Source organism: Ranitomeya imitator, chromosome 10 (genome assembly GCF_032444005.1).
Source record: "Ranitomeya imitator isolate aRanImi1 chromosome 10, aRanImi1.pri, whole genome shotgun sequence".
In the NCBI taxonomy this organism is placed as follows: domain Eukaryota; kingdom Metazoa; phylum Chordata; class Amphibia; order Anura; family Dendrobatidae; genus Ranitomeya; species Ranitomeya imitator.
The window spans coordinates 112,724,849-112,738,369 of NC_091291.1; the positions used below are offsets into that span (position 1 = coordinate 112,724,849).

A 13,521-nucleotide genomic window follows, 5' to 3' on the forward strand; every position below is an offset into this window, starting at 1 on the left:
AGTATCATTGAAGCATCATTTTATTGTCACATCCAGCTCCGTTTAGGTGCATCTTACTGAAACACGCAGTTTTTGGGAGAAACAAAAATTACCATTAAGGGGAATGTACATCAATATAAAAGCAAAAATCTACTAAAAAGTAAAACCACTAGTCCTTATATCAGAGACACTTCCAGTACAGAAGACTTCCAAGAAGTTGTCACTACAGACAGAATGTATAGTACAGGGTCTGCCAGTCACAAACGTGATACCACAGCTCACCTCCTCCTCCTGTAAAATGACTGATATCTCTATATACAGTAGATAACACAGGATCCACCATTCACAATAGGTGATGTCACAGCTCACCTCCTCCTCCTCCTGTACAATGACTGGTAACACCTCTATATACAGTAGATAACACAGGATCCACCATTCAGTATAGCTGATGTCACAGCTCACCTCCTCCTCCTGTACAGTGACTGATAACACCTCTATATACAGTAGATAACACAGGATCCACCATTCAGAATAGCAGATGTCACAGCTCACCTCCTCCTCCTGTACAATGGCTGATAACACCTCTATATACAGTAGATAACACAGGATCCTCCATTCACAATAGGTGATGTCACAGCTCACCTCCTCCTCCTGTACAATGACATAACACCTCTATATACAGTAGATAACAGGATCCACCATTCACAATAGGTGATGTCACAGCTCACCTCCTCCTGTACAATGACTGATAACACCTCTATATACAGTAGATAACACAGGATCCACCATTCACAATAGGTGATGTCACAGCTCACCTCCTCCTCCTCCTGTACAATGATTGATAACACCTCCATATACAGTAGATAACACAGGATCCACCATCCATAATAGGTGATGTCTCAGCTCACCTCCTCCTCCTGTACAGTGGCTGATAACACCTCTATGTACAGTAGATAACACAGGATCCACCATTCACAATAGGCGATATCACAGCTCACCTCCTCCTGTACAATGACTGATAATCCCTCTATATACAGTAGATAACACAGGATCCACCATTCACAATAGGTGATGTCACAGCTCACCTCCTCCTCCTGTACAATGACTGATAACACCTTTATATACAGTAGATTACACAGGGTCCACTATTCACAATAGGTGATGTCACAGCTCACCTCCTCCTCCTGTACAATGACTGATAACACCTCTATATACAGTAGATAACACAGGATCCACCATTCACAATAGGTGATGTCACAGCTCACCTCCTCCTGTACAATGACTGATAACACCTCTATATACAGTAGATAACACAGGATCCACCATTCACAATAGGTGATGACACAGCTCACCTCCTCCTCCTGTACAGTGACTGATAACACCTCTATATACAGTAGACAACACAGGATCCACCATTCACAATAGGTGATGTCACAGCTCACCTCCTCCTGTACAGTGACTGATAACACCTCTATATACAGTAGATAACAGGATCCACCATTCACAATAGGTGATATCACAGCTCACCTCCTCCTGTACAATGACTGATAACACCTCTATATACAGTAGAGAACACAGGATCCACCATTCACAATAGGTGATGTCACAGCTCACCTCCTCCTCCTGTACAATGATTGATAACATCTCTATATACAGTAGATAACACAGGATCCACTATTCACAATAGGTGATATCACAGCTCACCACCTCCTCCTGTACAATGACTGATAACACCTCTATGTACAGTAGATCACACAGGATCCACCATTCACAATAGGTAATGTCACAGCTCACCTCCTCCCCCTGTACAATGACTAATAACACCTCTATATACAGTAGATAACACAGGATCCACCATTCACAATAGGTGATGACACAGCTCACCTCCTCCTCCTGTACAATGACTGATAACACCTCTATATACAGTAGATAACACAGGATCCACCATTCACAATAGGTGATGTCACAGCTCACCTCCTCCTCCTGTACAGTGGCTGATAACACCTCTATATACAGTAGATAACACAGGGTCCACTATTCACAATAGGTGATGTCACAGCTCACCTCCTCCTCCTCCTGTACAATGACTGATAACACCTCTATATACAGTAGATAACACAGGATCCACCATTCACAATAGGTGATGTCACAGCTCACCTCCTCCTCATGTAGAGTGACTGATAACACCTCTATATACAGTAGATAACACTGGATCCACCATTCACAATAGGTGATGTCACAGCTCACCTCCTCCTCCTGTACAATGGCTGATAACACCTCTATATACAGTAGATAACACAGGATCCACCATCCACAATAGGTGATGTCACAGCTCACCTCCTCATGTACAGTGACTGATAACACCTCTATATACAGTAGATAACAGGATCCACCATCCACAATAGGTGATGTCACAGCTCACCTCCTCCTGTACAATGACTGATAACACCTCTATATACAGTAGATAACACAGGATCCACCATTCACAATAGGTGATGTCACAGCTCACCTCCTCCTCCTCCTGTACAATGACTGATAACATCTCTATATATAGTAGATAACACAGAATGTACAATGTACACAATGTTTGAATTACTAGACAGATTAGTATGGACAATGCCATGAAGAAGTATGGAATCAGTTCCAGCTTGTCAGATAAATGGAACAAGCGGACTGGCTAAAAGAAAAGTGCCAAGTTTTCTTTTTAATTAATGGATATGGGAAAAAAATACAATTATTATTAATATATATATATATATATATATATATATATATATATATATATATATATATATATATATGTGTGTATTTTACATAAGTAACTTGATTAAAACAATAGGTCATTTTTATGGCACATTCCCTCCATTACAGAATGCAATAGGAGAAAAGAGAATGACACAGGTTCCAATTTTCTGTCCTGTATCCGAACAGGTCAGAATTCACAGGGATCATGGTGTCTCAGTACGGGCAATCTATTTGAAGGGATGGGCTTTCTAAATCTTGGAGAGAAAAAAAACAACAACAGTCCCTTGGACTAGGATGTAAAAACAGTACAATAAAAAGAAAAAGACAATAATTTATGGAAAACCAATAAGTCTGTACCACGTGAGTGGAATATAAATGCTTGTCCTAAATGTTAGAAATGTAAGACTTTATTAATAAAGGCAATGACAGCCTTGCTGGCGCTGGACGATTCATAAGGACGCGCTGTTCAATCACCACGTTCTTTCCCCGATGTCTTGCACTGTCCCTTATGACCAACTAGGTGCTGCCGAAAATCAATGGTGGATAAATAATGTTCCTCAGAGCTTGTGCCGGTGACAACTCATCACTAATGTTCCTCAGAAAAGCAAAGACATAAAACGGTTGCTGCAATTTACAGCATCCAAGATGTGGAAACATTTTGGTTTTTCTTCCTCTTTCAGAAGATATTTATCTGTCACATTTCTAAATATGTCCTATAGGTCATAGAGAAGGTGTCATCAGAAAATTAATTAGTGCCTAAAATCAGTGTTTTATTTTTTATTTATATTTTAACAATTTTCAATTTTATTTTTTTCTACTTTTCCGATCACTTGCTCATGCTTTACACTGCAGCACTATGTAGTCATAACTAATTGCTGATCTCTACTATCGCAATGACAGAACCGTTAGAAACTAAGTCCTCTAAATCAGCAAATGCCTGATACCTAACTCCTCAATATTGGGATATCCAGAACATTGCAATGTGTAATATAAGTTTTAGGATAAATATATCTTGCTCAATATGGATAATTTTTAGTTTACCTAAAAATAATCCATCAACTGCATCTTTATGTTTGGTAATTCTTTAGATTGGGTTTCATTTCTACAAAAAAAAAAGCCCTTACCTCTCCACGATCCCCCAGCATAGAGTCCTTTGGTTTTGGAAGCTGCTGCCCACTAATTATTCGGAGGACTAGCTGCTTCTTTAACTGGCCCGGTAAGGGGTCCTCAGAGTTTGGATTAAAGGCACCTAATTAAATATATGAAAGTAAAGCATAAAACAATGTGACCGTTCTACATATAACCTCTAGCATCCCTCCTGTGTGACTTAGGATCCCCCAGTGAATACGGTCCAAGTGCAAATGGGTCTTCTGCTACCAAATGCCCAGCAGGATATAAAATATTCCTATGACTTGTAAATGAGTCCAGATGACTTGAAAAAGTCAAAGATTCACCTTAAGGATAGATAAAGACATAACTGCAGATCTTGTGCTAATGTCCATATATAATAATGGGGGGTTCTTATGTGTCAGAGGGACATTTGGGCCTCCACCCATGCAGGTTCCCTTGCACCCTAGTATAATTGGATGAGGTGGCGTCAGTGCATCTCAATGAGTGGTGCCCCAACTATGAGTTCTATAATGGATACATGCTCATCATTATTACATTCTTGGCTATCCGTAGACCACGTCTTTTCACGGCGGCCCTCCTCACCATGACACAAGCATTTCGGCTTCAGAACGTAACCGCAGTTCCCATTGCTGTTGAACTTTGCTCGATTAAGTTGCAGCATTCGGCCCTCGGACTGGTAATTTAAAGCAACTGGTGAAAAAACAGAAAATAAAAAATGACTTAAAAAATGGGCCGGTAATGGGTCCTCATAATTTGGATAAAAAACACCTAATAACTAGTGATGTGTGAATGTGCTAGGATAAGATGTTATCGGAGCATGCTTGGACACTAACAGAGTATCTTAAATGTGCTTGAATAACATGTTCGAGTCTCCGCGGCTGTTCAACGGCCACAACACATGCGTGGATCGTCTGTTTGTTAGGCAATTTCTGCATGTGTTGTGGCTGTCGAATAGTTGCGGAGACTCGAACATAGTATCCGAGCACACCGAAGACACCATTGTTGGCACTCGAGTGTGTTCATATAACAAATTATCGCAGCACGTTCACCCATCACTACTAACAACATAAAGTAGAATAGCAAATAATAAAAATATAAAATAGATAATAACGGAGCATACAACACCATGACCTTCATGTATCCTACTGGATGTATTGTACAGGGTTCTCATCATTGGTGAAATCACATACAACCATCAACCGCCATTTATAAACCTTATCATATCGGCATGGATTGGTCTTTGGGGAAAATTGGGAGTCCTATTTGGGTCTGGTCTATTAATTAGGCATTACTTGGTGGGTTTATTGTTATGATCAGGTGACCTTGGAGCAGCATGAAAACTTTCACTGGAGTAGGTGGTAACTATACTGACCGCAAACCCTGATCTTAACACCGCAACTAGAAGTAGCCGTGGGGTGTGCCTAACAAATCCTAGACACCTCGACACAGCCGGAGGACTAAATACCCCTATAGATGGAAATAGGAATTCTACCTTGCCTCAGAGCAGAACCCCAAAGGATAGGCAGCCCCCCACAAATATTGACTGTGAGTAGTAGAGGAAAAGACACACGCAGGCAGGAAACAGGATTTAGTAAATGAGGCCACACTAGCTAAATAGGAAAGGATAGGACAGGATACTAAGCGGTCAGTATTAAAAATCCTTCCAAAAATATCCACAGCAGACAATACAAAAACTCCACCAATTAACTAAAGATGTGGAGCGTATATCTGCAACTCCTGAGAATCCAACAAGACTGAGAAAACACTGACACAGTCTAAGCTGGACAAGAGAAAAACAAATGAATAGCACAGAATATAAGCACACTGCATGTGTGCCACAGAAAAAGAAACAGACACTTATCTTTGCTGAATTGGCAGCTAAGCAGGAGAAGCCAGAAAGTGATCCAACACTTCACAAGAAACATTGACAACTGGCAAGGACTATTGAATCCTGCACACATAAATATCCCACTCAGAACTGCAATCAGCAGATACACCTGGCCAGGACTGCGACTCAGAGACAACTGCATTCCCACCTACAACCACTGGAGGGAACCCAAAAGCAGAATTCACAACAGTTTATATCAGCCGTGTATGGCAGGATGCACTATTACGTGGGCTAAAATGACAAGCAAGATTGTCAATAAATGGCAAAATGGCAAGCAGGGGTCTCTGCTTAACTTGTTGGCGAGGAAGTTATTTGTAGGAAATAAAAATTGACTTCACGAACTGCAGAGATATGAACAATATATAAATAAAAGAAGAGAATGGCAACTTCAATAACACATGAAAAGTTATTAAATTTAGGCGTTTGGATGGGGTAACATTGATGTCATCACATCAAAGAGACAGAAGACCAAAAATGGTGGTGCGCTAGATCCTCCACATTATAGTCACCGAAGACACCCAATGGAATCCATTGTCTTATAATGGAGTCCGGTGTGAGTCCATTATGGTGTTTGTCATTTTACAGGAAAAAATAATTTTGCAGATGGCAAGAATTTATGACAAAGTCTCCAATGCACACGGAAAGAGCTATTTTTTGTGAATTTCTATACTTACCCTTATGGCCAAAAATGCCGTAATCTGATCATCGCAAAATGCCGCTCTCTCCCAATCCCTGCCACCTTGTACATTACTCAGTGTATTTAGAGCGTTGTATATCCATCATCTTTACTGTGTCTTGTTATTTTACTGTTTGCTTCTATGGAAACTAAAAAGTACCCACACAACATTTTCTTCTCCAAAAGGAATCTGGCTCCTTCTGCTTCTTGCCAGGACGCCATTGATGCCGCTCCAAAAGAGATGGACCATCTGCCTGAGAAGTTCTTCACCGAGAAGATGATCAGATGTCTGCAAAGTTTTGGGACAGGTATCCCATGGTGGTTCAGCTGCTGAATTACACCATCAAAGGAGTTTTTAAGGATGTTCCAAAATTATAGATGGGGGGGGGGGTCACCATGTCATGCGGAGCATCGTTTCTCACTAACTGGTTGGAAAACTGTTCTGTCGGTACTAACAACACGTATCCTAACGAGGGTGAGGACAATAGAGCACGTCCAATCGAAAGGCTGGAATACGTACAAGGTTATAAAAATTAAAAAATAATTCAAATTACATGTTGACAATGAAAAGTTTTACCTCTTCGAAACGTTTCATTGTCAACATGTAATTTGAATTATTTTTATTAACTTGCACATTTTTCAATCATATGGCAATCTTTTTCTGACAACGAAGCATATCGATATTCCTAACCAGAGTAGTTCATGTCTTGTGCAATGCAGATCATCAGCAAGGACAGCCACCGGATGCTCTCATAAATCCACCAGCACCTCCACGTGACCGGTGCAGAAAATGGCTGAGAAGGGCAGTCCGAAACTTTTATGTCATCCACTTAATTTTGGGTAAGAATTTAGCATTTCATCTTTAGGATCAACATCATTTTAATTTTAGAAATATATTCTTGATAAATGAACGAACAATATAAAGACAATTGTTAGAAGGTACTAGAGCGTTGAGCAACTTACCTAACTGGCAACCAGCGTTCCAGAAGGGCTGGGGGTTGTAGTTACTGGAGTCCACTCTGTAGGAGGAAGGGTAGATGCGGGACAGCTGGTACTGGTTGAATCTGACAAACTGTGTTGGCTTCTGCTGGAGGATCTGATGAGCTTTTGTCTCACTAAACGAGGATACCTGCCAACTGCTAGAAACTGGGGAATAAAGAAAATGCAAAAAGTTGTAAGGGATTACTACTATTGTCCCAGAACACGAGTGAACCTCACAATTCAAATGGCTGGGCTACCATTGGGCACAGCACCTGCAACCATTGGCTTCCTGACAATGTGATTTCTTGATAGGTTTCTATTGCAGATGACGGCCTTCTGAATACTGCCATGGATGCCATGTTGGTTATCCTATTGCGGCTGCCATGATGGTCCTCCTCCCATACCGGCTGCCATGATGGTCCTCCTCCCATACCGGTTGCCATGATAGCCCTCCCATACCAGCTGTCATGATGGGCCTCCCAATACCAGCTGCCATAATGGGCCTCCCAATACCAGCTGCCATGATGGGCCTCCCAATACCAGCTGCCATGATTGGCCTCCCAATACCGGCTGTCATGATGTGCCTCCCAATACCGGCTGTCATGATGGGCCTCCCATACCGGCTGTCATGATTGGCCTCCCATACCGGCTGCCATTATGGGCCTCCCAATACCAGTTGCCATGATGGTCCTCCCATACCGGCTGCCATGATGGTCCTCCCAATGCCGGTTGTCATGATGGTCCTCCTATCCCAGCTGCTATATTGGTCCACTTTTGAAGGCCAGTCTCTGGATTGGCTACATAGGAGAACCTCAATTCAATTATATATTGATATACTGTAGCAATGCAGTATATAGCATAAGCGATCAAGTGATCGCAGATTCAAATTCTTTCAAAAGGACTAAAAAAATAAAATTAAAGATAGAAAAGGTTGCAAAAAAGTTCAAATCGCCCTCTTTTCACAGTTAAACAATGAATAAAAAGCATTCAAATAAAACTGATTTTAGGTATGCTTTCTTTTATCTACGGTTTTGAAAGTCCTCGCCTGTTGCGGGGGCAAGGAGTTATTGCTTATAAGTTAAAGTTACCGTAGTCATTCTAGAGGGTTTACTCCCTCTAATTTTTCTTTTTTCCTTTTTTTTTCTTTTCTCTCTTTTATGTAAGATTTATGCAAGGTTTGTGAACGAGTGTTTTTTGTGTTACTCTTCTCGAATTGTATATTATAAGAAAAAGTACTTTGCTCATTGTCGTAGTTTTTAACTACTGTTTTTCTTGTAAAATTCTCTTCTCTTTAATAAAAATATATTTACACAAAAAAGCATTCAAATAATAAATAAGAAACCATAAAAAGTCCTATCAAACTGTAAAATAATTTAATCTGTAAATTAAAGGTAAAAAAATTGATTGAATTGCCATTTTTTGGTCATTGCACTGCTCTTAAGAAACAAAATGCTATAAAAAGTGATCAAAACAGAAATTACATCAAAACTTTTCTCAGTGCAGTAAAAACAATGGTAGAATTGCCTTCATTAACCAACTCATGTGGCAGGGCTCTTAAATGGTCACTATTAACTTTTAGGCTTGCTATCCCCAATAGGTGGGACCACCGTCTTTGGCTTCCTCTGTAAAGTGTCTAGTTTTCACTCCACTTAAAAATTCTTCTCCCACTTTATTCAGTACATTATGTGGTAAAATGACTGGTATCATACAAAACTACAACTTGTGCCCAACAAAAAAGAAGCCTTCATTTCTCTATGTTGATGGAAAAATAAGAATTAATGGCTCTTGATAAAAAGGGAAGAGAAAATAAAAGCTCAAAAATGGAAAATCGCTTGGTCGTGAAGGAATATCACACATTTTAGTGTTTTTTTTTAGCCAAAAATTCATACATTTAAGCAAACATTACCCCAAAGGTGTTTGTATCTTTTAAGGGTTTGCATTTTAAAAAAGAATAAAAAGTTAATATAAAGTCTAGTAATAGATGTGTGATCATCACCCAGAGTCTACGTCCGGAGTCTGTATCGTGTCTGGCTGCAGATTTTATATTTATCTGCTTCTTAAAGTAGATTTATACTTTATGTCACATAAAAGCTTTTCCTAAAAATTAGTTCTTGGGAGAAAGTCACTGCTGTCAGATTTATACTGAGCGTGCGGGGAACACAAGGACGTCACATGGAGGTTACAGGAAGCATAAAATACCAGGACGGGAGAGCGATTAGCAGGAAGCTCCGGCATGAATATTAACACCAGTCATCCGGCAATGATAGATCTGTTACATAGAAATAGGAAAATCAGAGCTTTATTTATCAGGTTATTGAGGGGTCAGAACGGTTCAGGAAAAAAGGGGGATTCACACTGTTCTGGTCTCCAAATATATTTGTTTTTTATGTATCTATATATTTATATATCATATTTCAGGTGCATACTCTGAAGAATGAAGAGTCGCTGCGACTCTGAAGATCTTTGGGTCTAGCTGGATCGAGCGGCTTGAAGGAATCTTTACAACGATTCATTTTGTTCCACTTGGAGAAGGAGATAACCCATATGGTGTGCTGCAATATGTGGCATATGTTTACAGACTTGTCACGGGAAAAGACCAACTTTATGTGCCAGAAATGCAAGCCTGTGGCTCTGTTAGGGGAAAAGGTGCAAAGTCTTCAGGAAAGAATCCACACTGAAGCTCATCAAAGAAGATGAGGATTTCCTTGACAGAGCAGAAGAATCTCGTCAGAATGTTGCAAGAGAAGAGCGTTTTCAGCGTTCCTGCAGAAGCTAATGACAGAGTAGAAATAACTATTCAGAATGTTCGAAGAAGAGCATCTTTCAATGTACCTGCAGAAGAAGAGAAACGGAAGCATGTGACCCAAAGAAGCAGGAGGATGAGGAGGCTGTCACCACCCATACTGCTGAAGAACCACTACCAGGCTCTCACGCAGGACAAGTATGAAGATGTACATCAAAAAAGTGCTTTTCCCACAAAGAACACCCCAGTACGAAATCAGAAGTCTCTTGAAGAGAGAAAAAGAAGCACTGTGGTGAAGAAGAAAAGGAGAGTGGTGGTCATGGGGCATTCCCTGCTGAAAGGAACAGAAGCCGCTAACTGCTGACCAGACATTACCTCAGAAGAAGTGTGCTGTCTTCCAGGTGCTCAAATCAAAGATGTGTCTGATAGGATATTAAGACTCTTCAATGTGACAGATGACCACCCACGACTACTAATACACATAGTAACAAAAGACACAGCAAAAAAGGACCTGGAAACTAAATGCAGAGACTTCGAAGTCCTAGGGCGGAAATTGAAGGAACTGGGAGGGCAGGTCATCTTCTCATCCATCCTCCCAGTGGATGAACATGGACCAAGGGATTGAACAGGATTCTACAGGTGAACAACTGACTTACGTCAATGATGCCGTGAGCAAAGTCTTAGGTTTCTTGATCATGGAGCCAATTTCGTATATGATGGACTTCTTGCTAGAGATGGGTTGCATCTTCTGATAACAGGAAAATACATATTTGATAGATGCCTTGCTACACTCATTAGGAGACTAGAATATGGATATGTATTATTATCTAACATATTATTCTACATCTTAGCATATTCCTATGGAGATTTGACAATAATTTATAGAGATAGTCTGCTACTTTCCTGTATGTTAATTTAACACAGGGTTATTATTGTTAATACTATTGGATTGTGGAAAGAATGAGCCTGGGTATGCTAAGATGTAGAATACTATGTTAGATAATAATAGCAATACATATCCATATGTTGGTTGGTAATACGAAATTTTGTAACTATTATTGATTATATGTGGGGAATTTTCTATTGAAGTAAATCTGGCGTCCCCTAGACGGCTTTTTGCTTTTTTCATCATTGTTTTTTATTGTTTCATTACTTGTTTGGCTATAATAAAATAATTGATTTTTAATATACTATGTGGGATCTCTTCTTTGTCCCAAACATTTAATTATGTGGGATTTGGTTTTTGCATTTTGATGAAGTGCCCAAAAAGTAATGTAGGACATATGTTGATCTGAATGATTGGAATACAAACTATGTCGGCTACAAAATATTTATAAAAACCAGGATTAATAAGAGGGGAGGAGGTATTGCATTATATGTTAGGAAAGCATATATCTCCACAGAGATCCAAGCTTCAGAGAATGGTAGCTCTGTAGAAACTGTTTTAATAAGAATACAAGGAAAGAAGAACAGAAATGACAATATTGTAGATAGTTACTATAGGCCACCCAAACAGACTGAATATATACTGTAGATGAACTCTTTTTACATCAGATGTCTTTGTTCTCAAAATAGTACGACATAGTGATCATGGGAGATTTTAAGTATCCAGATATTTGTTGGGAATCTCTCCCAGGTTAAAGTAATGGGTGCACAAAATTCTTATCTTCTCTCTCTGACAACTTTATCTTTCAAAAGGAGAAGGAGAAAACAATAGGATCTGCCATCTTGAACCCAATTCTTACCAGCAGGGAGGAAATAGTTGAGGAAGTAAAGGTGTCTGGGAATTTAGGAAGCAGCGATCATGCTATCCTTGAATTTTGGATTACAAGTGGAGGAAGACCAGTGAGGACTCAAACTTTAAAAGTGGACATCAGAAAGGCAGATTTTGGCTGGATGTTTTAAAGGACAGAAATGTCCAAGAAGGATCGGAGCTTTTGATAAATAAAGCTCTCACTGGATAATACGTAACAATCCCGAAAAGAAGGACAATTTTGAATAACTTAAAGAGACCAGGATGGAAGAACACAGAACTTAAATACTGGTTAAAAGATATGTAGATTAAATGGAAAGGGGGGCATATCTAGGGAAGAATATAATGGTGTCTACAAGGAATGCAGTGCAAGTGTTAGAAAAGCAAAAGTCAGTAATGAAGTGAGGCTTGCAAGGGAGACCAAAAGCAATAAAAAGGATTTAGGGTATATCAAAAGCACAAGAAAAGTCAAAGATGCTATAGGATGTTTACAAGATGAAAAGAGTGAAGTGGACAAAAATGATGTTGAGGAGGCCGAACTTTTACATTCCCTTTTTGCATATGTGTTCTCTAAGAAAACAACTATTATCTACAAATCTTCACAGTGCCATCAAAGGAATAAAATAATCCACATTATCTATAAACAAAGAGACGCGAGGGAACACTTAACTAAATTAAATGAACTTGCATCACCTGGTCCAGATTAATTACATCCTAGGGTACTGAAAGCGTTAGCAGAGGAAATTGCAGAACCACTAGCCAGAATCTTTGAAAATTCCTGAAGAACAGGAGAAGCCCCAGAAGTCTGGAGAAGGGCAAATGTTGTCCCTATCTTCAAAAAGGAAAGAAGTTGGAGCCAGGGAATTATAGGCCAGTAAGCCTTACTTCTATACCAGGAAAGAGCTTTGAATAAATTATTAAAGAGCACGTATGTAAGTATTTGGATAAGAATACAGTAATCAACCAGAGCCAGCATGGGTTTGCAGCAAACAAGTCATACCAGACTAATTTATTTCCTTCTATGATGGAATCACTGACTGGGTGGATGAGGGAAATGCAGTAGATATATCTCTAATTTAACAAAGCATTTGATAAAGTATCTCATAATATCCTTATTGAAAAAAAGACCAAGTATGGGGTTGACTATGCTGCGGTTACGTGGATTCTTTACTGGCTCAGTGATCGTACTCAAAGAGTGGTAATGGTCGCACATAGAATTGGAAGAGTGTTTCAAGTGGGGTACCACAAGGCTCTGTCCTGGCCCTAGTGTTGTTCAATAATTTTATAAATGATCTAGATAAGGGAACTAAAGGTAAATTGATCAAATTTGCAGGCAATGCAAAGCTAGTAGAGATAGCTAACACTAGAGAAGACGGAGAGAGAGAGGATTCAGAAAAACCTAAATAAGGTTTAACATTGGGCAGCAACTAATAGATTGGTATTTAACAGGGAGAAATGCAAAATTCTACATGTGGGCAACAAAAACGAAACTTACATCTACAGAATCGGAGGAATAGAACTAAGTAACAGCATGTGTGAAAAAGACTTGGGTATACTAATAGATCATAGGCTGCACATGAGTCAACAGTGTGATGCAGCAGCAAAAAAGTCAAACACAGTTCTTG

General features: G+C 39.7%; 1 protein-coding gene across 1 annotated transcript in view; it reads right to left on the minus strand.

The window, feature by feature from the left end:
* The window catches only part of PLCH2 (phospholipase C eta 2), a 770,253-nt gene that overhangs the window by 45,027 nt on the left and 711,705 nt on the right, over positions 1 to 13,521 (minus strand). The window contains exons 17-19 of the mRNA XM_069741627.1: positions 7,383 to 7,565; positions 4,390 to 4,545; positions 3,849 to 3,973 (exon numbers count right to left, since the gene is read on the minus strand). Coding sequence (XP_069597728.1) covers positions 3,849 to 3,973; positions 4,390 to 4,545; positions 7,383 to 7,565 — 464 coding nt within the window. The remainder of the gene's footprint in view (positions 1 to 3,848; positions 3,974 to 4,389; positions 4,546 to 7,382; positions 7,566 to 13,521) is intronic.